The sequence below is a fragment of the Tiliqua scincoides genome, chromosome 5 (assembly GCF_035046505.1).
Source record: "Tiliqua scincoides isolate rTilSci1 chromosome 5, rTilSci1.hap2, whole genome shotgun sequence".
NCBI lineage: Eukaryota > Metazoa > Chordata > Lepidosauria > Squamata > Scincidae > Tiliqua > Tiliqua scincoides.
In genome coordinates this window covers 25,554,750-25,580,733 of record NC_089825.1, presented here as the reverse complement: position 1 = coordinate 25,580,733, position 25,984 = coordinate 25,554,750, and the positions used below count along the sequence as shown (strand labels likewise).

At 39.6% G+C, this 25,984-nt stretch overlaps 1 protein-coding gene and 1 pseudogene across 3 annotated transcripts in view; both read right to left on the bottom strand.

The window, feature by feature from the left end:
• The window catches only part of CDK14 (cyclin dependent kinase 14), a 348,112-nt gene that overhangs the window by 140,664 nt on the left and 181,464 nt on the right, over positions 1 to 25,984 (bottom strand). For all 3 annotated transcript variants that reach the window (XM_066628515.1, XM_066628517.1, XM_066628516.1), the window contains 2 exons: positions 22,237 to 22,357; positions 10,129 to 10,222 (listed from right to left, as the gene is read on the bottom strand). In XM_066628515.1, the coding sequence (XP_066484612.1) occupies positions 10,129 to 10,222; positions 22,237 to 22,357 (215 nt within the window). The remainder of the gene's footprint in view (positions 1 to 10,128; positions 10,223 to 22,236; positions 22,358 to 25,984) is intronic.
• LOC136655046 (5S ribosomal RNA) lies at positions 22,557 to 22,675 on the bottom strand (annotated as a pseudogene).

Sequence of the window (25,984 nt, the reverse complement as noted above, 5' to 3'; positions counted from 1 at the left end):
TCAGATTTAAATGCTTGGCTACTGTGAAAATGCTAACAAAAAGCCAAGGGACAGATGCAACTACTCATAGTATGTAATATGCCTGTTCACTCAGTCTCAAGCGAAAACTGCATTTATGCCTTGCCGTCTTTCATGGCAGGCCATGATATGACAGTTTACCGTCAAACTTAATATTCAAGAGAAAAAGAGAAGAAGGCACAAACAGAAGACCAGTTGTTTTTCTCACCACATGCTCTGCTTTCTGTAAGAGGCAATAAATCTATCAAGTTCTATTACACTCTTCTCATTCAGGAAAAAGGAGACAACATATTTTATACCAGGAATTATATTCCAGTAAAGCTGAGATTCTCAGACAGATGACAATTATAGTATAGCATTCCAAAAAGAGACACATTAATGTAACATCTTACTATAGTCTTACTAGGTTACATGTAGCTAACATTATAAAACAAAAAAACTAGACATACCAAGCAACTGTTTACTGTAATTATAATAGGGCCTCAGATATAAACAAAACAATTTTCTTGTGAATTTTTAAAAATAAAAAATGCTTATGGTTTCTGCTTCTTCATATGGATCTTGATACAGCATCAGGGCAAATATCTCCATTGTTAAACAATTACTGTCCCTGAAACCCATTTCAGTTGTGTGTTATCAACATGTAATTCACAAAACAATATTGTGCTTCATGATTATCAGCTAACAATTAATTAGCAATTAACAATTAACAATGAACAATCCTAACACCCCCCCCCCCAACACTAATGTTAACAGCATGAGCTGCATCCTGCACAGGGGAAGAGTGCCAGTCGTCAAGGTCTCCATAGGCTAAGGCAGCGGTTCCCAAACTTACCATGGTCACAGCACCCTTCTTCCACAGCGGTCTCTTCACAGCTCTCCTGGGTGCTGACATCTTGTGCAATTCAAGATGGTGGCAGCCAGGAAGAAGAGGCCGCTGGGGACATCTTTTGGTTCCTCTGAGTTTGCCACAGCGCCTGAGGGCACCATGGTGTACAGTTTGGGAACCTCTATCCTGTAAGGCAGGGTTCTCTAAACTTTTCTGCCAAAGGGCCACATCAAATATCTGGCACAGTGTGGCGGGCCGGAAAAAAAAGTTAAATATAAAATTTAAATAAATACATTAGAGATGCAACTTAGATGAATGACTGGAATGAATGAATGCATGGGCTAAAATGTCCAGGATTTCTCCAAGCACCAACACAGCCCAAGGAATAAAGCACACACACTTCAATGGACCCCCATTCTCCCATGCCACAAGCACAACTTTGGTTGTTTTTGGTCAACTGGGCCAGAAGCTCTCAGGAGATCAGAGGCTGGCCACAGGCCGGGTAGAGGCTCTCTGCAGGCCGCATCTGGCCCCTGGACTGGGGTTTGGAGACCCCTGCTGTAAGGGAATGTCTATCCTGAAGCAAGCATCTGCTGACCCATTGGGTGTCCTCAGATCAATGGCAGCCATTTTTCTGGCATAGGTCTGAAGAGAGTAAAGGAGAGGGAACAGGGAAAGCAAAGGGCTAAGATCCTGGCAAAAGTTGCTACTGCTTGAATCCACCCCCTCCCTCTCCATTCTGACTCTTACCTGCCCCCACTTCCCAGCCAGACACTCCCCCATTCCACTCCCCACCCTCTTCCTCCCACCAACTGCCCCCCATACTGACTTATCTGTAGTCCAATGCATAGACAGCTGCAGCAGCAGGCCACCAATACAGCTGCCATTTGTGGCAACTGTTTTCAAAATGAACACCAGTAGTTTGCACAGTGCACCCAGTACAGCCACTTACAATAGCAGAACCTTTGTTCTGCTGTCATAAAACCCAGTTAGGATAGGGCTGAAAAATGAACTAATCATATTCAATATTAAGTGGAACAGTAACTGAATTACTAACCTGGGAGGGGTGTGTATTAGTTTAATAATAATGCATTCTTGAAGGACCAATGCTGCAAAACTTGGAGAAAACCCTGGTTCCTTTTTAAAAGTGTTTACAGAATGCTTGAACAAACCAACACCATAGGGTAAGAATCCCCATCATTACTTCTAACTGACAAAGTTAACAAAACTATTGCAATGCTTTTGTCAGTACAGCAAGTCCTCACTTCAAGTTTTTGATAGGTTTTCATAAACTGCAGCTCTAAGCAAAATGACTTATCAAAAAAATCAATTTTACTGTAGGTTAACTGAAATATGTAAACAAAAGTTCCTATAGTATATTTCTGGTAACAGAAACATCACCAAACTTCTAAATAAAGACCCAAAACACTTCTAATAATGAATATTAAAATAAATGCGAGCTTTCCGGGTCAGAGAAAACCTTGCAACATGGAAAGAATGTGTAAACTCCACACAGACAGTGGCCTCAACTGGGAATTGATTTTTTTTTCCTCTCATCAACTTTATACTGAAAGAATGTTGAACAAAATGACAGGTTCAAGGTTTTATACCACTGATGTGTCCTGAGCTTTGAAAAACCACTGAGCATAATTTTCATTGATTTACTAGCTAGATATCATGCATTCATTTAGGTATTGACATTAAGATTTTGGAAATTCATAGCAATAGCTAAAATATTACTGCTCTGTGGCAGTTCAGAAAACAATGAAACACATAGGTTTCCTAACCTCTTATGTCAGTATTTTCCAGCACTGGCATAGCAGTGCCAATGAGACGTGTGCTGCATCCTGCAGTTGGGTGTCACTCATGGAGGCCTCCTCAAAGTAAGGGAATGTTTGTTCCCTTACCTCAGAGCTGCATTGCCCTTAAGTCAGTGCTGGAAAGCACTGGCATAAGGGGTTATGATTGTGCCCATAGATATATATTTATCTTACAATGTTCCACCAGAATATTCAGATTTAAGTTCAGCCATTTATTTCAGGTAAAGAGAGATAAGGATAACTCTATACAGGAAGGAAGGAATATATTTGTAATATCTAGTCATAATACCTCTTATTTCACCATACAGGCAACAAACACACTGAAGCTCAATTGCTTTAAAAATACTTCAGATATGTTAGAAATAATTACCTATAGAGCATCATTGGACAACTGCCCAGGGTCTCTCACTTCCCACAACCAAAGGCCCACAGCAATGCAAAACAAAAGCTTTACCCGCAACACACACTATGTTTTAGTGCTTTTAAATTAACTTTAATGCACTTTTGGCTGGCAATGGGTAATATGATAGTGAGCTGTTAATGGTACAGGAGAAGCTAGGAAGGCCGCTTAGGTCTTGATGCTGCTGCACTGGTAATCTATTGCAGAGAGGAAGGACCGTAATAAAGGTCCATAATCAGAATGATCAGCCTGCCACCCATATCCCAATTGCAAAAACAATGCTCAGTGATCCGTAGAAGTGCACCAAATTCTTGCTTCAAATTCTCTTAAACATTAAATTAACTCTGTCTATGTCAATTTTCCTTTTAGTATGCTTGTATTTAAGGGAGCAGGATCATATGGATCCGCTTAATGTTTTAAAGGCCCATAAGACAGGTACCAAAAGGATGCAAAATGCTTGAGGAAAAAGGTTACTTCTGTAATTCTCCAGCACCATGAGTCAGAACAACTGGAGTAGAGACACACAGCTAGGGTCATCATATCCGAGGTCCCCAAATCTAGAGGGTCTAATTCAACGATTTTCAACCTTTTTCATCTCAGGACACATTGACAAGGTGCTAAAATTGTCAAGACACACCATCAGCTTTTTGATAATTGACAAGGCACACCATGCTGCTGGTCAGGGGCTAATATCCCCCAATGGACCTAATAATAAATGACCCTTTCCCAAATTCCTGTGGCACACCTGCAGAACATTCGTGGCACACCTGTGTGCCACAGCCCACTGGTTGAAAATCACTAGTCTAATTGATAAAAATCAAGCACATTTAGTTTGTATTTTCTATCAGTTATTTTCCTGGAAAGTCCCACAAAACACTGGGAAGGGGAGACGTAGTGGCATGATCTTCTTACATAAGTGAAAATACCAAGTAGGAATTGTCTCTCTTATCTGTCATATCTGCATTTTTTTTCTCTGATACCACAGCCGAAATACATCAGAGCTATACCCTACTACTGCACCTGACATTTGCTGCTTCAGTACCTCGTGGGTTTACATCTACTTCTTAATTAATGAGGGAAGCAGAAGTATAAAGTAGAAGGCATTTGTTTTTCTTCCAATGCTCTCATAGCAAATGTTGACTAAAAACAAAGGCTTTATCGTATTAAATCATGTATCCTCAATAGAAGAGATTTTGATGCACTCATATGCACACCTTCTTAACATCAAGTCCAACTTATTGAAACAGGGTTCAACTGGTTTCCAACTGGTTATTTGAAAGAGGGCTTGTTCCTCGTAAATATTTTTTCCTTTTGCAGCCTTAACACCTAGAATTTATATCCAAGATCTATGGAATATTGTGACAGTGGTTCTCTTGTTCCAGCGACTACTGTTGCTCTTGCTGCTGAAGAAGGTGGTGCCTGGGTCTCCTATGTATACAACTTTGGGGTGTGAGCAAAGGATCCAGATCTGACTGTTAGCTGGGACTCCAGAATGGGGTATTCTTTGAGGCCTTTGATAAGCCATTCAGAATATGGGGCTACCATTGGTGAATGAGGAAGGCTTGCCACAACCAGTTATGGATATGTTGGGTCAATTCTGGAAAGCTGCCAGGGACACACTGGGCACTGGTCTGGACTATGATATTGCTGTAGCCCAGTAGTGGGGATGGGCTCCTCACAGGTACTTCTTCACAGGAACCAGATGATGGGCAGGTGCATGACAGGACCCTGGGTGGCTGTCTGGCTCTGCAACACCTGGATGTGGCCCCAACTTACTCTGAACTGTACCTCTCGGGCACACCAGTGCAGCCAACCTTCAGCAGGACCAGTGGGTGGAGGTTGGCGGTTCCCTCAACTGCATAATCTGTATTTTATGCTGTATAACGGGGAGGCTGATCAAACAGGGTTGGGGAAAAAAGAAGTGAGACAAAGTAGGTAGTGACTTTAATAAATCAGAACCAGGGGAAAACAATAAATGGAGACATGGAGTTGAAGAAAGGATACAAGGAAAAGCAGGGACAAAGCCTTGTGTAGGCACCTGCATTACTGGAGGAACAAAAATCAAATCAATTTGACTTAATTATTAAATATTTTAGGGTATGAAGATATGGTTAAGTTGCATCATACAAGGGTTAGGTTCTAAGTCAGTGCCTAAGGGGAACTGCATTTAGTTAAAAAGACCTTAAATTGAAAAAAAATGTACATATTGTCTCTTTAAAAACTAATGATACTAATGGCAGGAACTGAGACTGAGGGAACAGCGGATTCATTCTCCCATCTCAAACTCACTCCTGGGTATATATTTAGTGAGTGGAATGGTGGGAGAACTATCCCACACTATTTAAATTGTTTTTCGTTTTTTAGCCAAACGCTTATTTGCTCAAGTTAATTTGCTCAAGTTGAATTTGTTCAAGTGAAAGATGCTTATGATGAGATCTGACTTTATTTCTAAAGAGATATGTATATTAACGCAGCTGTTTCTCTGCAACATAAAATGACTACTGCTTTTTCCAGTTACTTTACACAAAACATTATTTGACCTCAAATGAAAGAGGAGAGAAGTTTGCTTTTAAATTGCAACAACCATACATATTTATTATCTCATTTCTGAGAAAATATGGGGAATCTCCATTTAAAAAAAAAAAATTCTTTGCACTTCATCCAGGCTTTGGTTACAGGCTTGCCAGTTAGAATTTTATACTCCTGAACTAGTTACGAGAATGAAAAGTCAGATAAAATTCCAACTGAGCATTTCTGAGCATAATAGAGCATAATAATATTCATGTATATGCTGTCATATTCTTACCAACAGCACATGGCAGTAGCTGGCACAATTTACTTTGCACTTTGTTTAGACTCTAACATTTATTTACATTAAGACACTTTTATTTTCATTTTAATAAGTGATAATTTGCATCCAATATACTGCCAATTCATGCTTTTTTACTTGCATTAATTCTCATGGTAAGATAAAGTCTATTTCGCAAATGGAAAACAAAGACTTTAGGTAAAGACACAGCTCAAATTATGATTAATCTGCCCTATACTATCAGTCACCAGTGCCTACATCTGATACTTAAAAAGCCAATTCTTCAAAAGCTTCTTTTACACTGCTGTAGATATACTGGCATTCTTTAGGATCTTCAGGTTTTTTTTCTTTCTTTTATAAATAGAAATGCATTTATTATTAAACCCCTGCTAATTGGGTAAGAGGCACTTTTTCAAGTGGGTGCTCCTTTTTTTTAGCAGGGGGAGAGTAACTGGCCCACCTCACCCCAGCACTGTCTGTTCTAGTGGCTGTCTGCTGGTATTCCTTTGCATCTTTTTAGATTGTGAGCCCTTTTGGGACAGGGAGCCATTTAGTTATTTGATTTTTCTCTGTAAACCGCTTTGTGAACTTTTAGTTGAAAAGCGGTATATTAATACTGTTGTTAATAATAATAATAATAATAATAATAATAATAATAATAATAATAATAATAATAATAATAATAATATTTGGTCTTCATTACATGGTTTTTAAATAACTACCATGCAGTGTATAGGAATTATACAATTGTATGCATTATTTCTTACTAGAATCCTCATGTTTGTATTTCCATCCCCCTAGGTAAAATGAATTTTCCCCTCTTCCAACTCTAGAATATATAATTATATTATTTTTATAAACATAAAACTCCTGTGGACTTCTTGAAGTTACACTTTATTTAAGTAAGTTAGAAGCAATTTACAAGGACCACATTTAGCTTATGGTTGCGCTGGAAGCCACAGCGTGGTGCATATGAATGACACCTGAACACCACCACATGGACTACATCAGTTTTAGGTTCCATCTAGAGGGCAACTTCTTGAATATCTGGTTGCCTAATTCCAGCTGGTTGTTGGAAGTATAGGAAAGAAAGTTACACATTTCTTTGGGGTTTGTTAAAAAAAACAAACTGGAACAATCCATAGAACATGAAATAATAATACTGCTAACAAATACTGGGTGCATGGAATAAGCATGCAACATTCAAAATGACTTGAAATTTGGAAGGACACTTAGCAGTGGTGTAGCTAAAGGGGTGCAGGGGGTAGCGGTTGTACCAGGCATCAAGTTGTAGGGGGCAACAAGCTGAGCTTGACACTGGTGACCAAAATTGCTAAAATCTTAGTATGTATTAATAGTACCATCATGTTATATATCATTGGAAAGTTAATTTAATGCAGAATGCAATGAAACAAACAGCATTGGAATATCTTTATTCTATCAAACAATATGGCCAATTAACCAGAAAATGAAAACATCTGCCTTTATGGAACAAAAAGTGGATTTGCTTAACTCAAAACTGACCTATGAGACTGATTATTCTGAGTGCCAATGAAATGTTATAATGATACAGCATGGAACCAAAAACATTTTATTTATTTACTTAATTAATTAAGGGCACAATCCAAACCTGCACTAGAGCAGGCAAGACAGGAGGTTTGCACTGCATCCAACGTGGGTTTCTGGTTAGCAGCAGCTCAGCCAGAGGCAAGGGGAAACTCTTCCCCTTACCCCTGGATAAGGGCTGCTGTCCCAAATGGGTCTCCTTGGACCTGCGCCACCTCTGGAGGTGGCACAAGTCCAAGGAGAGCGGAGCAGCTAGAAGCCGCTCCGTTCTGCCCAGAGACGGGGGGTTGGGATCCAGCATAACTTCCGGGTCCCAGCCCTGCCCCGGTTCGCCGCACAGGTGTGCTGGCACAAGTGGCGGGGAGGAAGCCGCCACGGAGGCTTGTGCCAGCCTCCATGCGTTGGTGCATTTGGATGCACCGACACAGCTTCTTCCCACGGAGGTACAAACGTGCTTTACAGCACATTTGCGACCCTCCCAGGGCTTCTATGCCGGCATAAGTGCAGGTTAGGATTGTGTCCTAAATCTGATTTTGTCATGGAGGGGGAGCTACAAAATCTTCTAGGTAGCAGATAGATGCCTTAGCTTTGCCACTGACTGAGGGGAGGCAGCAGAGCAAGTGGGTGGTGAGCTGCTGGGGGGAGGAGGTAGGTTCCTCCCAATTTTCTCCTTAAAAAAAACTCCGATGTGATGTCACTTCCGGTTGTGACATCACTTCTGGAGCAACATTTTGAGCTTGGCGCTGGGCTACACAATCATTAGCTACGCCACCGATCCTTAGACATAAATGTTGTACCCAAAATCCAGGAAAAGCAATGTCTCTTCTTCTACGGACAACACTCTAAAAACAGAAATTTGAACATTTTTGTATGGCCTTTTCAGCCACACTAGACACTGTTCCAGAACCACCATTCAGAGCACGATACCATAGTCTTCCAAGACTGAAGGATGCCAACAACTCAAATGTATCATATCAAGCCTGTGTTCCTCATGCAGCATCTCAACATGTATACATTCTTGTCAGTTGTGACTATGTTTACATTCTCCTTCTTTCAACAATTACTCTATTCACCAATACCTTCCAAACACAACTTTGCATTAATTCACACAATGTGTCATAGATGTCTTCCTTGTTTGCAGATCCCAAGCTGCAAAGCATGGGACTGGTTGTTTGGCTGGCACAGGAACACAAGATACTCCCCTAGGATAAGATTGGTGGCAACTTGGTACAGGGGTATGGGTACATTTAAACAGCCCAACCCAGCTCCCTTCCTTTATGTATGCTCGGCCGCATGCAAAATATGAAAATCTTTCACTTTGCTTCATTGCTACACACATACTGTGGAACTTAGAATACATCATGTTGAAAATTAGTCTTTATAGCTCTACAAATCTGATTTCTTCAGCTGTGCTCATGCACATTTAGCTATGTAAACCACTTTGTGAACTATTTTATTGAATAGCAGTGTACAAATATTCTTCATATTATGGTCAATACAAAATATGCTTTCAAGATAAAGAGGAACAGAACAATGTAAAATATATGCAGAATACTGATGATGTGTAAATAAAAACCAACAAATTATAAGCAGTTGTTCAATAATTCCATTTCCTATCCAGAGTATAACTTCCTCTGAAAAACAACTTTAAATGGAGATGGGCAGCCCAATCTTGAGCTCTTGTGGTATGCGGCTGTGGCAGCAGCAAAAATGGCTGCCACTGCATCCTGCGCACCAAAAGTAGCTGCGGGTGGCACCTCGGCAGAAGGGGACTTTTGTCCCCTTCTCCCAGGTAAGGCGAGTAGCCCCGCAAATTAAGAGTGTTCGTGTCGAGCGCCAAGCCCCACCGAATCTCCCTCCCTCCCTCCCTGCTCTGTCCCCTGGGCACGTCTCCCACCCACCCTCTCCCCATCTCCCCGTTGGGCCTCCTCCCCCTTCCCCAGAAAGCCTCCCCTGCCTCTGCTTTCTTCTCTGCAGCTTGGCGGTTCATGGGACAGAGGCTTCCTTAATGTAAAGGAACATTTGTTCCCTTAGCTCAGGAGTGCATTATGGCTACACTGGTGCTGGAAAGTTGGATAGGACTGGGCCCTAAGTGTATTAAATTTGGAACTATAACTCTAGCGCTAACCCCACCAAAACCACAAGGCTACAGCAGTACACTTACACTGTCCTGAATATGCTTATGTTTTATTTTTTAAAGTAACTATTATTGCTAGTGCTGTTCAAAATAAGATTTTTATATTTTATTTAAGTTGAGAAAGCTGCTTCTGTTGGATGATCATCTATAGCTGAGCAAGGTTCCATTTGTAAAAGAATTAAATGTATTATCTTAAACTACTACCTAATTAATTTAGTACTTCAAAAATGATCAGCAACCTTCCTTTACACAATTCACTAGAGAATGAAAAACTGTAATCCTTTTGTTCAAACATCATTATCCTATTTAAAGAAATAACTGTTGATACTTTTAATAATGCATACACTGTATCAGGCAGATAATTATTACTAGTAGTTTTATGCAAAATGGCTAAACATTTTTTTAAAATCCATGCTTTCAACAGACTATGATGGCACTTCTGTGGCACAATCTCCACTAATTTCAGTGCAGTTAACATGTGGTTTTTCTTGTATTCATGTGCATACAGAAACCAGCAATAAAAATTCAAGGAGGGGAAAAAAAACTTACCAAAAATATTCTTTCAAGTTGGTCTTGAATATCTTTCATTCCTGGGAAAGCAGCAACACCTTGAATCATTTCTACGAAGATACAGCCAACTCCCCTGCAAAAGAATTTGAAATTTTTTTAATATTAGAAATCAAGTACATAGCCTTTACAGCCTTATAACATTCTTTCAAATGTTATTCTTGGCTATGACATGATGCAAGAAAGCCACTGGAATGCTTGAGACTATGTCAGAACTGAACTCGATACTGAGAGATTTTTTTAAAGTCTGTAATGAACCTTAAGAGTCAAATGCAGCTTCGAAGATAACTACCAAAAGGAATGGCATCACCAAGTGATGTACATGCACAATACAGAACTGGGACACTTTTAATAGAATATTGGCTAGAACCCAAAGAACTACATAACTAAAGGATGTCACACTGCTGTTTCTCAGAAAGCAGCTCCTCATGCCACATAACAAAGCGTCAGTTTCAAAAGCAGATTGTGACACTGCTTGGGAGAGAATTTTTACAAGGTCAAACATCATACTGGGCATGCTCAAAGAAGTTATTCGGATCCCAGTCACAGTACCAACAGGTTGAAGCTTCTGAAAATGTTACTTCTGACCATACAATAAGAATAATAATAAACTTTATTTGTATCCCGCCCTTCTCCCTAAAAGGGACCCAGGGCGGCTATACAAGTACTTCAAATGTACTTGTATACAAGTACTTCAAATGTTGATTTATTCTCTCTGTTCTCTTTTCTATCATTAAAAGGTTTCTACAGATTTAATTTTCAGAGCATGGAACCAGGAGTAAAAAGGAGGTAACATTTATGGCTTGTGTGTCTACATGTGCACAGGCATATCAGCCACTGGATTAAGTTTGGTTTACCTACAACAGTGACATCTTGTCATGTTTCATGGCACAGTTGCTTATATGAAGGACTCGTGTTCTGCTTAAGATTTAGGGCGCAACCCTAAAGCGCCCATGGGCCGATGCAAGCCTCTGGGGTAGGCGGGAGGGAGGTGCTCTTGGTCAGGGGGAGGGTGGGCAGTGGGCAGCCCTGGGAGTGGGCGGGCAGGGAGCAGCGGGCAGGGCTGGAATCCAGCAGTTATGTCAAATTCCAACCCCCATTCTCAGGCAGCCAGGAAGTGGCGCAAGTCCGAGGAGAGCCATTGGGACAATGGTGCCTTACCTGGGGTAAGGGGAAGAGTTTCCCTTTGCCTCTGGCTGAGCCGCCTTGGGCCCCAATCCTGCGCTGGTTACCGTGCAAGCCTCTTGGCTTGCCTGTTCCAGCGCAGGGTAGGATTGCGCCCTTAGATAGTCACTTTTAATACCAGTTTGTCTATTGTATCACAAAGGACTTCACAACCATATAATTCATGTAATTATTGCAATTATTTTTGAAAAGTTCGTAACTTATTTGCAACCATGTAAAATAATCCTCAAAAGTGCTTTTCAAATTACGATAGGCTTAGGGATCAACACAATTAAGGTGTGTCAGTGTGTTGAACAACATCTGTGGAAAACAGCCATCTCCTGCAAACATGCAGACTGCTTTCATTAATTAAATGAATGTAACTGAATATAACTCATACCTGGAAAAAAGTCTCTTAATTAAAAACTCCTTCAGATATTTTATTGATTTGTTTTTGGTCACAGTTAAAAACATATAGATATAGTTTATTATAATGCATAATTGAATTTCATAACAAAACCAAGGTTCAGCCAACATTAATCGCTTATGATATTTAAGAAGATTGAAAGGAAAATACATTATTAGAGCCTGCAGAGTATGAAAGAGAACTTCACATCAATTTCTAGCTATGTTCTGTATGTTCAGGAAGGATATTGAAATTATACTCCATATGCCCTTGCTGGTTACTGAGCGAGCTGAATTGATTAAACTGCCAGTCATCATCTACTTTGGTTAGTGCTTCATTAAGTCCAATATATCTTAGTCAAACACAGAGGATATTTAAACCCAGAATAGAATGAGGAGCTATTTACTACAGATAAAAATAAAATAGCGTTTACTCCTGAGACAGAATAAATTTTAGAAAACTGAATGATTTAGCAAATATTTCACTATGATTATTCCTGCCACAATCCATAACTGATTGCACAGATAATCCTTAAAAATTTCAATTCAGACAGAAAATTGCTTAAACAAAATAAAGTGCCAGAGAAATTCTTTTCATCACAGTAAGACTTTGACAAAATTCCATTATCCAAATTTTTTTAAAAAATTATTGTTATATAAAATGAGTCCCTGATCCAGTGGCCAAGGTTGTTGGACACAGACTCCAGATTACCTGACTCAAAACTCATACCATCCTTGAATTCTTTGGGCAGCCTTGGAAAGTTAACTTTTCTAAGCTTCTATTCTCATCTATAAAATAGAAATAATCATGAACTACCTCATGTTATTACTGTTAGAAAACAGAAAGTTCTAATTAGATAAAAAAACACGATAGTAGTAATTAAAAAAAATAGGTGTTACTGTGTCATATGGAATAGCCTAAGATGTTGGGAGAAATGAACTCTACTGCTTTTCTGTTCATCAGATGTTTTCACTGCTTAGACAGGTTTACTGTTACTCCCACTGTTTATGATCAGGCCAAATATATCTATAATCATTTATCAAACAACCATTAAATTTGATTTAGCAGTGCCTACAAAAATTTCTGATTTCCTGTTTTCTCCATAGCAAGAACTCTTAAAATATAGAAAATGTCATAAATTTCAGATGTCTATTTAAACAGAATGTGATATAGCAAAACAAACATGACTAAAGCTGAAGTGACAGCCATACAATGTAGAAATGCATGCCTTGCCCTCTAATGACATCAAGCATGACTAAGCCCATTAATATACAGAGGGGCATATGTGGCTATACTGTCTTAATTCTGAACTCCTATTGTTCTCTTAATTTTCCAGGAGTCTTGCCATCACCACAGTAAGTAGAATAATAATGTCAAAACAATGGCACGTGCTCATATATGAACTTGGATTGCAAATTCACAGGACAACAGTGCTGATGAACACACAAAAATATAACCGCTTATGTCAATCCTGATGATTTGTGAAAACAACATATGTACTCTATGACATGATACCAAGATATACTTTGCACGCACAGAACCTCAAACTGTAAAACACTTCCGTATATGATGGGGGGAAAATTGGAAAAGTGGATGCAAGAACTTTAAATGGTACATGAATATTGTTATTCTTCAATTCCACTTTTCAAATTGTTCACACTCCACTTTTCCATAAAAGGTTGGAGAAGAGAGTGGGTGGAGAAGAGAGTGGGTGGGAATGTGAATGCTCACGCATATCCCTTGGCATTTTGCATAGAAATTTCAGTTTTTTAAAAGAGGGTCACCCTGCCCCCACTTTTCTTCAGTTTATTTTCTCTCTCCACAACAATATGCTATACTCTCCTGTTCCCCCCAACTTATTTTACGTACGTGTCACCTTTGGTTCCTGACTATGAAAATTTAGTTTTATTTTAGGTTTGTATTAAAAACTTTTATTAGTTTTTAATACTAAAGTCAAAATTTCATAACTTTTTCCTCTTGTCGCATACTGTATGCTTATTCTCTATTTTTCTTTTCATGCTTATTTCTAGTATGCCTATACACCTGAATCTCAGATTTTATTGTGAATTCTGTGGATCACCTGGTCATGTCTGCTAATTAGCAAATACCTCTCCATTCTGTGCATTTGTTCCTTTCCCCACTTAAGAGCCACTACGTTTTTGCTCCAAGTCTTTCACCTGATGCCTCCTTGATCTTCCTTGCTATCTGTTTGTCTGAAATTTTTAAACTTCCTAATCTTATAATCATTTCTGTTTCTTGGTTGAACCCACTGTCTTCGCTTACCACATATCTGCAACTTGATGCCACCTGCTATTTGAACTCTTCCTTTTATCAGTTTACTCAGGAGACCTACTTGTTTTTCTAGGCTGTCTCATGGAGGTTTCATTCTCTTATCTCCATTTTTCCTGTGCCTTGCTTCCTTTTCCTTATATTTCACATTCTAAAGGAACATATGCCTGTAGGCAGGTCCTCTGCTTTTATCACTGGACAACATCAAGATGCTTGGGGTGATTTATGTATAATAAATATTACAGTCTAAAGTACAAAATGCTTAGCAGCAGTAGATAAGCACTGCTTTTATAAATGGTTTCTCAAGTATCCAACCAACCTGAAAATTATATGAAGTTACATCTGTGGCCAGATAAGAAATAGCACCTTAAAATGGAGACATTTACGTATGATCCAAATAACTCTTTCACACATTGAAATGAAGAGCTAGAAAATGACTTTTATTCAGACCAGTGATGGGTGACAAATTCTTATCTGTTAATACAGGGTTTCAATGATCCTGATGAAATACCTCAAGATGATCTATCAGCCTATGAACTGTCTGCATAAACACAATCCTTCAAAACAACATTAAAGTTACTGCAGTGCAGTGCTGTATGTGTTGAGCAATATCAACATTAGGTTAAGTATGCGGTACAGCTGACAGATTTCTGCACAGCCAGACTTCGGTATTGGTACATCACTACCGTATTTCCTGACATGGTCAAGTCAGGCAGAACACTGCAGCCAAGTACTGCCTGCCATAACTGTGACCTACCACTAGTGGTACTGGTACCATGTTGAAAACACTGCTGTAGAGTGGGCCCAAACTATGTTGGATGCAAGGTGACGATACAACAGTTTTTCCAACAAGGAAGGATTTCTATAAATGACATATATGTCCACTGGAATCCAAGTGTAACTGGTTCATCTGAATTGTCCAATACAGAAAGTAATCAGTGCTTTCGCAGTGATAAGTTTTGTAAAGTTAAACCCAAATACATTTCACATCTGGTAATATAATAAAATACTATATATGGTTACTTTGTGTACAATTGATCAAAAACTATCACCACATAACTTGTCATACATGGCTGCAGAAGCCACCTGGAGTGCAGAAGTAAAGCAGGATAAATGGTAAATAAAAGGTAAATGGAAAATAAGCTTAGTAAACTACAACTGTTTCTTCTAATTTAGATAGTATATTAAAGATGTATAAAATATAGATATGCAATTTTCAAGTCAAGTAAGGAATTCATCTTAGAAGGCAAATTCATACACTAAATATAGTAGAATCACAAACTAAAAGCTTTAATTCAGATATTTCCACAGGATTTCAACATCCCATAATCAGTCTATATTAATTACATAGATTCCAAAATAAAATAAATGAAAAAGTCTCAATGTCTCCATATGAGATTTTTTCATATTTAATTAATTGGAAATGAGTTCATTTCTCTTGAGAAATGAACTCAAGAGAAACGAACTCAAGAGAAATGAAATCTCAGCTAGCTTGACTGTTTTAAACTCAAGTAATACAATTCCCAGTGTCTTGGAAATGGTGATGGGCCACATTTTCATGCATCATCGAACTACAGACAACGACTCATAGCTAAATATAGATACAACCATTTTTTTTTCTGAAGTAAACAAATTCACAGTCAAACAACATTATTTTTAAAACTAACACCCCAAACATCTAAGAAAATGATCAAGAAGTTGTACAAAGTCATAATCAACGTGACCACTGGATCATGTTTCGATCTGATCTATTCCTTCTAGAGTAGTGGTTCTCACACATTTAGCACCGGAACCCACTTTTTTAGAATGAGAATATGTCAGGGCCCACCAGAAGTGATATCATGACCGGAAGTGACAAGCAGGAAAATTTTTAACCATCCTAGGCTGCAATCCTACCCACACTTACCCAGGAGTAAGTGCCATTGACTATCATTGTTAAAAGAATATATATAGTAGCTTGTTAAAAGTACAGGTCTGCAACATTTCCCTAAATGCAGTCACATACCATGGTAACACCAAATCTAATATATTAAAAATATTGAAATGAATGGGGATCCAGCTGAAACTGGTTCGCAACCCACCTAGTGGGTCCCGACCCACAATTTGAGAAACAGTCCTAGAGTTTTCTGCCATGATGAGTAGTTTGTAAGTCTACCACATGTAAAAGAAATTCCCAACCACAAAACCTGGCCTTTCTATAGTTTACATTCCTTCTTTGATAAATCTCCTTGGATATCACCCATAGCACAAGTTGAGATGAGCTTTAAAGATTTATACAGGGATTTACCTCATTACCACTTCTCAAGAACCCTTCTCAAACTTTCAGTTCACCTCCTCCAACTTTAAAAAAGGGCAGTAAATATGTAAGAGCAATACTCTAGTTTCATCTAAAATATATTTACTTCTCTCAAGATACCTTCTCACAATTTTCTATTCAAACATTGTTTTAGGTGAGAAAAATTCAACCAATAATGAGACTCTTGTCAACAATGTCTCCCTAAATACAAACTCTTCCTTCCCTAATTCAATGTATGTATCAAGCATTTCTGGTCCATTCACATCTTAAAAGGACCTAGAATTTTGTATGGGTCACAACATATTTCAAATAAAAAGAGCATTGGGGATTGGAGAGACTAACTGGGACAATTCTGTTACAGGTTCTTATTAATGACAAGATCTCAAAATTCTCTGTCAACAGCTGCCTCTAAATCTTTGGATCATATTAATATAGTCCAGTGGGATTTTTGCACTGGCTTGTTGAATTTAGCACCAGTCTTCTTTAATACCAAATGACAACCATAATTTAAATTGGATGCATCGTGCACAGTGCAGAAGTATGATCGGTTATTCAGGACAGATATTCCACAATGAATTGCATATTTAATGTCATTTTATTTTACTTACTGATCCTAACTACTAGGAAAAATGCTAATGATTTACACCAGATTTTAGCTGACGTAAATATCACAAATATGAAACCAAAAGAGAGCAAATGAGAAAAAATAATAATTACACAAGGTGAATATAAATTACAAACAGAGAAAAAAGTTTAATCAATGAACATACACACAAAATTTTTTAAGAGGAACATAAAAAAGGATGGTTAGAACCTGTACACAAGGTCACCTTTATCTTTCAGCCTTAGTGCTTTAGTGTAGAACTTTTCAGACTGGGGCACCTGTGGGCCCTGGCCTGTTTCCCCTTAAGGAGTGGGGGCAGCCGGGAAGCAGGGAGGAGGCAGCAGCATGATCCCCAGGATCGCGCTGCTGGGGGGGGGGCTGCAGGGGCTTGGGTACAGTTACCACAGCCTTCTGCAGCCTCCCGGGGGTGTGGGGAGTCCTGCGTGGCTGTCTGCAGGGCTCCCCCAAGCTTCAAAAGTGAAAGAGGAGTGATTGCGCTCCACTTCCAGTTCAGCGGAAGCAGAGAGCACTTTCACCCCCGGGAGACTGCAGGAGGCTTTGGTATGTGTACCCAAGCTCCTGCAGCCCCCCCCCCAGCAGCATGATCCTGGGGATCACGCTGCTGCCTTCCCCCTGCCCCTGCTGCCTCCCCTTCCTGCAACATCTGGGGTTTTCAAACTCCCTGGGAGTTTGAAAACTGCAGCTTTAGTGGTAAGTCTGAAAGGAGGTGTGAACCCTCCAAGAATGTAACCTTCCTTAATACCAGGGGCATCCAAACTTTTTGGCAGGAGGGCCACATCATCTCTCTGACACTATGACAGGGCTGGGGGAAAAAAGAATTTGCATTTCAAATGTGAATAAATTTACATAAGTTTACATAAATGAATATATTAGAGATGAAACTTATATGAATGAATGAAGGTCTTGCAATAGCTCAAGGCCTATAAAAGACCTTGCACAAAGCAAGGGCGGCCTTTCCTTCGCTGCTGCTGCTGTATCACAGATGTTAAACAGCAAGTAGTGGAGGGAGCCCTCGTCCCACATCTCGGGTGAGAGGTCGAACAGTCGTCCTCATGCTGAGAGCAGTTGTGTCGGGCCAGCATGGGCTCCAGCAAGTCTCCAGAGGGCCAGAGGCTCATTGGAGACTGGTGCTCCCTGCAGGTCAGATTGGGAGTCCTCGAGGGCCCCTGGGCTGGGGTTTGGGTACCCCTGCTTAATACCAACCAACTTTTTAGAGCCAGGACTCACAGATGTGTGCTCCTTCCAGATGGGGCTTAGGGTTGTTTTTTCCCTTTAAGATGAACTTACAGTTTAAGGCTACAATTCTATACACTCTTAACAGTGAGTCCCATTGAACTTAATGGGACTTACTTCTGAGCAGACATAACTAGGATTATGCCATTTAGAGTCTTACAAAGATAGTCATTTTTCTATAACAGCAGGAAGAATGGGGACTCAACTGGTTGCCAGGTGAATTTTTATTCACCACAGGCAACCAGACCTATGGCTATTTGCAGGCCCAGAGTTTACTTTACAGCCTTGGTGTTTTCCAATTATAAAATGGGAATGACTTGTAGAATATTTTGCACTGTGCAAGATAATAAAGAGGAAAAAGCAGAGTTTTTATTGTCACTTTCCTTGATTAAAGTTACAGTAGATTGTTAGTCTCACATCCTAAACTATTAGGATATTATTGATAACTTTAGCGATTTTTGTGGTTTTTTTTAAAGTCTCAAGATTATAGAAAGTTGTTAACACAGAAAAAACAGAAGAGACAAATACCTCAGGCTGTAGTATCCAAAGGAAGGTAGCCATCCTTAAACACCACTGAAATCAATAAGACCAATTAGTGACTTGTCAACCCAATCCTATCCCGTCACCAGTGCCATTTTCTGATCATATAAACCAAAGGAAAAGGATGGGGAGAGAAGAGACCTTCATCAGTAATTCCTTGATAAAGTTTCATGTTTCTTAATACACTGAGCACAGTATCATTCTTCTACTGTATTCTGACAGTAGCAAATTGCAGCACACTCTACATTGATTCCTGTTGCTAGCTTACATGGCTAATGCACGTAGATCTTCATTAATATTCTTAAATTGCTTGTGGCTATTTACAGAGAAAGCTGAAGAATGTTAATACTGTACATGAATCATTAGCATTTGGTTACTCTCTCAATGCCCTCCAATGACAAATGAAGTGTATAAATAGCTTGCAGCCACTGCCACCTGCTTTTTAGACCTTAGCCAGTGGTTATTATTTGTATTCCTTTTTAGTATTTGTCCCTCAGCACAGCTGCAGCCTTCTTTTCAATTCCAAGACATATCATAAAAGCCATTCCTTATAACCACCAAACTAATGTAGAAGACTAGCAATTTTTCCCCTTATGAAAGCAAGTGGAAACCAGACTAAAATAACAGTTAATCAAACACCATTGCAATGGTATTTCCATCCATTGCCCCTACACATAACTCTCACATTACACACATGTACTATTTGCATACCTCCCTCACTCACACACTTGCACTTGATCAATGCTCCAACAGTTCCATCTATTCTTCTCTCCAGGGATGTCAAACATAAGGCCCACAGGCCAACTGTGGCCCTCCAGAAGCAATTTATCTGGCCCCCGTTATAATTGGGCTCTCATATCTTGAAAATATGATTTGCACATTTTCTCTTTTGTTATTTGCACCTAATGAGTTTCTAAGTGAGAAGAAAGTGCTTATTTCTGGTTATCATGATGTCACTTTTGGCTTAATGATGTCACTTCCAGCCCTCAGCAGGCGCCATGAATACTAGCTTCAGCCCTGATACATCCTGATGCCTGCAAATGACTGTGTAAATGGTCGCATTTCTCATATCGAGAAATGAACCTGTGCAATACACACACACACTCTATGAGGTCAGGCCTCATTATCAGGAATGAGGAGGGTTCCGGAACCCCCCATGGATAAAAAAAATCAGTGGATACCAGTGAATATCAGTGGATATCAGTGGATATCAGTGAAAAATAGATTTAAAGACCCACTTCCAGGTTTCTTGCTCCTCCATTGTTGCTCCAGAACATACTGGTATAGACACTACACTGTATTTAGCCACTAGATGGGGTGACTAATGGAATCTAATGGAATGAAATAATAATTATTTAACAGTGTGAAGGTAGGAAATGAAATTTTGGTAAAATTTTCCTTAAAGGTGGACCTTTAAGGCATTTAAAGGTGGACCCTGGTAACAGTGGTGAGTCAAATCAGTGAATGCCGAATCAGTGGATACTGAGGTCCCACCTATACTCACAATGCAATTTCCTTCCATAAGCACACTATATTGGATGTTGTTTAACTCGATAGTTGCTGCTGCTGTTTAATCTGCCAACTTCAAAATTGTGTTCTAAATGTTTTAACTTTTTAAGTTGCCTTCCAACTTTCTTTAAGTTAAAAAAGTGAAAAAGAAATACTTCACACATCCTACGTGTTTTAATAGTTGTACTCTAAATGATGGTATCCTGCACTTGGCACTTTTGTATACATAAACACTGAGATAGGATATATTGCTGGCTTATAACACAACCCAATATGGATAAGCACATCTTATAGGCAAAACTGTATTCCACAAAATACTCTGAAGACATCTGCTGTATTTTCTGGCCTCCAATAATGTGCATGCTGTTATCTTCATAACTATACCACAAGAAATAGATTCTGTTGAAATCAGCTGACTCACATTCCATGCAACGCATAAAGGAACATTGTGTTAACAATGGATTTACCAACTGCATATACTTCACTATGCATGTCAATTGAGACACCAATGAGGGGCTTTTCATCTGTCATCTATTTGATCTGTTTGCTCTTGACTGTAGCCTCAGCTTGTGATTGCTTCGTATTTTCCAGAGGATGAATTATTTTTCACTTTGCTAGATTCATATATTTGATAGATGCAATCAGTACAGACTCATTTTTCACCTGGAACAAAGCATTCCTCTTGAAAAGCCCCCTGTATATCTTTTTGACTTGTGTTAAAGGTCCTACATCAGGGGACATCAATATTTCATGTCCATTATTAAAGACATTCTTTTTGTGTCCTCCAGCTAGGGCCAATTTTCACCTTGGCAATGGTAATATAGCGAGGTGGGAGGGAGGTCTCCATGTGGCATCAATGATCTCTCTTACTACAGTATTTGTTTTTGAAAGATATCTTATACTTCTTAAAGCTTTTCTATAAAGGGCTTCAGATACATTCCTGCCAAAAGCACGATCTATGTCTTTTACATGATAAATATTTGAATTTGGTATTTGTTTTTATCAGAATAATGCTGCATAGGTCATTTGAATTTTTCATCTTCTAACTGCTTCCCCCACCTCCCCAAAAGTAACATCTTGATTATGAAGTCATATTTGAAGGATTCATTATTATGGAGTTACACACACACTGCTATTCCAGCAGCAAAGTAAGGTTAAACTAGATATTATGGTGACAGAACCATTTGTTTAAACATGGCTCTGCCTCAGTAACGTACAGTGGAGAAGAACAATTTTATCAGCAAAAGAACTGTGTGGGTGAGGAGGACAGAACCTCCTTCCATGAAGAGTTAAGCTCTCTAGGCCTAGTCACTTTACTCTTTGGTTGAGTTTTCAAACCAGAAATGTGAAGCATTTATTGTTTATGTAGAAAATTCTCAAGATTCTTAAAAAAAAAATCAAACATAAATATGTGTTCTTTCAAAGTCGGTTTTTGTGTTGCTTGTTTATTTGGCTTTCAAGGCTCTAAAATATGATATGGAATCTATATGAATATTTATTTTTCACATTTTTATACCGCCCTTCCTCCAAGGAGCTCAGGGTGGTGTACACCGCTGCTCCCCTCCTTCTGTCCTCACAACAACCCTGTGAGGTAGGCGAGGCTGAGAGAAAGTGACCCAGGAAACTTCACGGCTGAGGGGGGATTTTAACCTGGATCTTCCTGGTCTAAGTCCACCTCCCAAACCACTACACCACCTTGGCTCCAGTTTCTCTGTAGATCTGTCCAGAAAATTGGATTAAGAGAATAAAAGACAAAATAAACAATCAAATTACTTCCTTGAAACACACCACTATTCATGTGCGCACATATGTCATTAACTGTTGGAGGTTGCACAGAGGTTTCTCAGGATCACACTATATGCAAATAAGTCTGAACAGTTTAGTATTTATCTAATACACTTGTCAAGCTGTTTTCCTAAACAAAGTCAAAGCAGTAAGACACATGGATTCTTCATAGACCATGGCAAATAAGCCCAACAGTTCTTACTGCAACACATAGATTCTGTTTTAAAAGCAGTATCTTCTTACCACATGTCAAGGCAGGTGGAATATTCTGTTGAGCCCAAGAGAACATCTGGAGGCCTGTACCATAGGGTAACCACTTCATTTGAGTATGTGTGACTGGGGACAGACTTTGCTCTTGCAAGTCCTAAACAGAAAATATAACAACAAAAATGGAAAATAAGCATATAAAGAAATAAAGGGCACTTAAGAACTTTGAATCACATGAGACTGCTTGAAAGACTGGATTTTGTGTCTTCTGACTTTTGTTAAGCTAACCAGAGAAAAAACACACATTCATCAGTCAACATGGTTGGCAACCTTTAGTCTTGAAAGACTATGGTATAAGCCTACAGCACCTGGTATTCCCATGCGGTCTCCCATCCAAGTACTAACCAGGCCTGACCCTGCTTAGCTTCCAAGATAAGATGAGATTAGGAATGTGCAGGGTAATATCACAAAACAAAGTCACGGCTGTAATAAAAAATCATATGGAATTAATAACTTTAGCCATTTAAAGGGTGGTCATGCATATATTTTTAGTATCTACTTTTCCATGTATTGGTCATAATTGAAAAGTTATTAGGTATAAACTTAATAAAATATAATAAATCTAAATAAAATATAATATAATTAATAAGGTCTTATAAAAATGCTTTATTAATATACAATTAGATTTAACTCTTGCTGACTGGGCAAAGATGCACCTTTCAAAGTGATGCCTTCTAATATTTAGCAGGGAGACAGCAACTGTCGCAAAACTGACAAGCTGATAAGGAAAATGCATTGAGCCCTATGGAAAGCGAGGCAAGACCAATGGGAACACAATGCCACCAGAATGGTCCTCACCAAATTAACACAGGCCCCAACAAACTCTTGAGAAGGATGCCATCCCACCCCTCAAGCTGACCTAAGGAAAACAAAACTGAGTGTTTACCTCAGCCTAGGTTCTTATTGAAGGCCAGACAAAGGGGAATGCAAGGTCACCAGAATGGTGCCAATCCAATGAATGTGGAGCTCGAATGCTCTAGAAAGCACCCCCCCCACCACCACCATAGTATAAAGGATAAAAACAAAAGCTTGAGAGGCTGGTAAAGTGAAACTTTTTTGTGTCTTATAAAGTTAGTCGGTCCTCAGCAAATTTTCAGCCTTTTTCATCTCACAGCACATTGACAAGATGCTAAAATGGTCAAAGCACATCATCAGTTATCGACAACTGACAAGGCACACTGTGCTACCAACAGGTCCTATCCCCCAAACTCCTGCAGCACATTTACGGACCCTTCCTCAATGGTCCTATGAATAAATAAACTTTTCCCAAACTCCTGCAGCACACCTGTGGACAATTCGCAGCACATGTATGTGCCATGGCACAGTGGTTGAAAATTGCTGCAACAGAGTGTCATTTTAAAAAGTGAATTCTAGTGCCAAAAAATTTGGGAGCCACTGAGATAGAGCAAAAGATTGAGCAAAAGCTGCTTTAGCTGATGTCTCTCCTACTAGCCCATGAGCAAGAGGGAGAGGTGGTTAAAGGTGTTTAACCTTTAAGAGGTTAAGAGGTGTTTTTAAAGCCAAAAACAAGAGGGGGAGCTGTGATAAGAAAGACAATCTAGGAGTTCTTCTCACTGATCAAACTCATAGATACTGAGAATCATGTGGGTTTGCAACAATACATTCAGAAATGTGTCTGGAAGGTTCCAAACTAACACATTAAGAGGTTAAAAAAAGGGGGAAGAGGTACTTGGATATTCCATAGCAAAAAACTTACAGATGTTTCATAGACAAAGAAACTCACTTAGGCATTGCATTCAAATATGCACTTATTACATAGGAAATGCACATTTCCACTGGGGTTTTTGCACATTTCGGCCTTAATTTAGGTTTGCATGAAAACCTCCTGGACTCCATACTTTGATTTTATAAACTGCAGACTGCTGGGAACACCATAATATATCCCCATTATTTTCCCTCTATTGCTTATTTATTCTGAGAAATAACCCTATAGGATTTGAAAGTTTGCTGTCTGCCATCTTTCTGCTTGGTTTTAATTAAGGCATTGCCCTACATTCGACTGAGAACACAATGGGCAAGTTTATTAACAATAATTTAAAGTTATTCTTTTCTCCCATTACAAATACTTCCTTCTTTTTATCATCTACTGCCATGTTCTGAAAACAATTATTAAAAAAGCTTTAAAAACTAACATACAGCTGCTCCTCACCTTAGGCACAGCTGCTTGTGCAAATTCGGCTATATGCACTTGGCAGAAAACAACAGTACAAAAGAGAGTTTAAACTGTGATGGCAATTCAACTTACTAAATACAGGCATGACTTGGTATCTACAAGGGTTCTGTTCTGGAACACCCCACGGTTAAAAGAAACCACAGATAATCAGGGACGCCCCCTGCCCTTCGAAGACTAAGGAAGCTGGGCTCCCCTTCCTCCCCTCTGGAGGGTCTTCTGAGGTCTGCAGAAGTCATGGATGACTGTCCATGGCTGCTGAGGGCCTCAGAATGGCCAAAAAGGCAAAAAAAAAAAAAAAAGGTACTTCCAATTGCTAGAGGGAAAGCGGAAGTAATGTTTTTAAGGCCTTATAAGGCATTAGGAGGCTGGGGAAAGCCTTACAAGGCAGTGGTTCTCAAATGTTTAGCACTGGGGCCCACTTTTTAGAATAAAAATCTGTCAGGACCCATCAGAAGTGATGTCATGACTGGAAGTGACATCATCAAGCAGGAAAAAAATTTTTGGCTGCAACCCTACCCACACTTACCCAGGAGTAAGTCCCATTTACTATCATTGTTAAAAGCATATACATAGTAGTAGCCTGTTAAAAGTTTCCATTAAAAAATTTCCCCAAATGCAGTCACATACCATGGTAGAATTATGTATTAAAAATAAAACATTAAAATGAATGGGAACCTACCTGAAATTGGCTCGTGAGTGGGTCCCGACACACAGTTTGAGAAACACTGTTATAAGGCATTAAAACTGCCACTTCTAGTTTTTTTCCTGAAGCCAGAAGTAGCATTTACTTTGTCCTTTTTCGCCATTCTGAGGCCCGCAGCAGACACGGGCGGTTTCTGCGGGGCTCAGAAAACCATCCAGAAGTGAGGGGAGCCCAGATCCCTTCAGCTCCAGAAGAGACATGGGCCCAATCCACAGTTAACTGGAACCGCAGATAAAGGATTCGCAGATACGGGGGGCCCTGAACAGGTCGGAACTTGTCAACCACTTTATATCCGTAGATTTGACTCAATGCAGGTCCTGCAAACTTTGTTCAGGCCTGACCTGGGACCCTACGAATGCAACTGGAGCTGCATTCTGGTAGCGTCTGGAGAGTGTTTTGAGGGCCAGGAAGGCCTCCCCATGCCTCAGAAAGTCACTTCTGGCTTTTGGAAAAAAAACAGACGTGATGTTTTAATTCCTTTAGAAGGCATTCTGAGGACTGGGAAGGCCTCCCTGGCCCTCAGAACACCCTCTGGATGTGATCAGAGAGCAGCTCTGATCATGTTTGGAGAGTCTGGGTGCCTGACCCACAGATTTATTTATCTGCAGTTTCTTGGGGATTCCAGGAATGGAACCTCAGCAGAGGCTGAGAACCACTTGCATATGCCTGAAAGTAGCCTGACATCAGAGAAGGAAGCTGCTGTTCCCTCCAAACCTGTCTGCTTCTTATCACTTTTAAAGCAACAGTACCTATTTTTCCTGAGGTCAGGGATTTTCAGTGTAATTTTGAGTACATGTGTACCCCAGTATCAGTGGATTCCATATCCA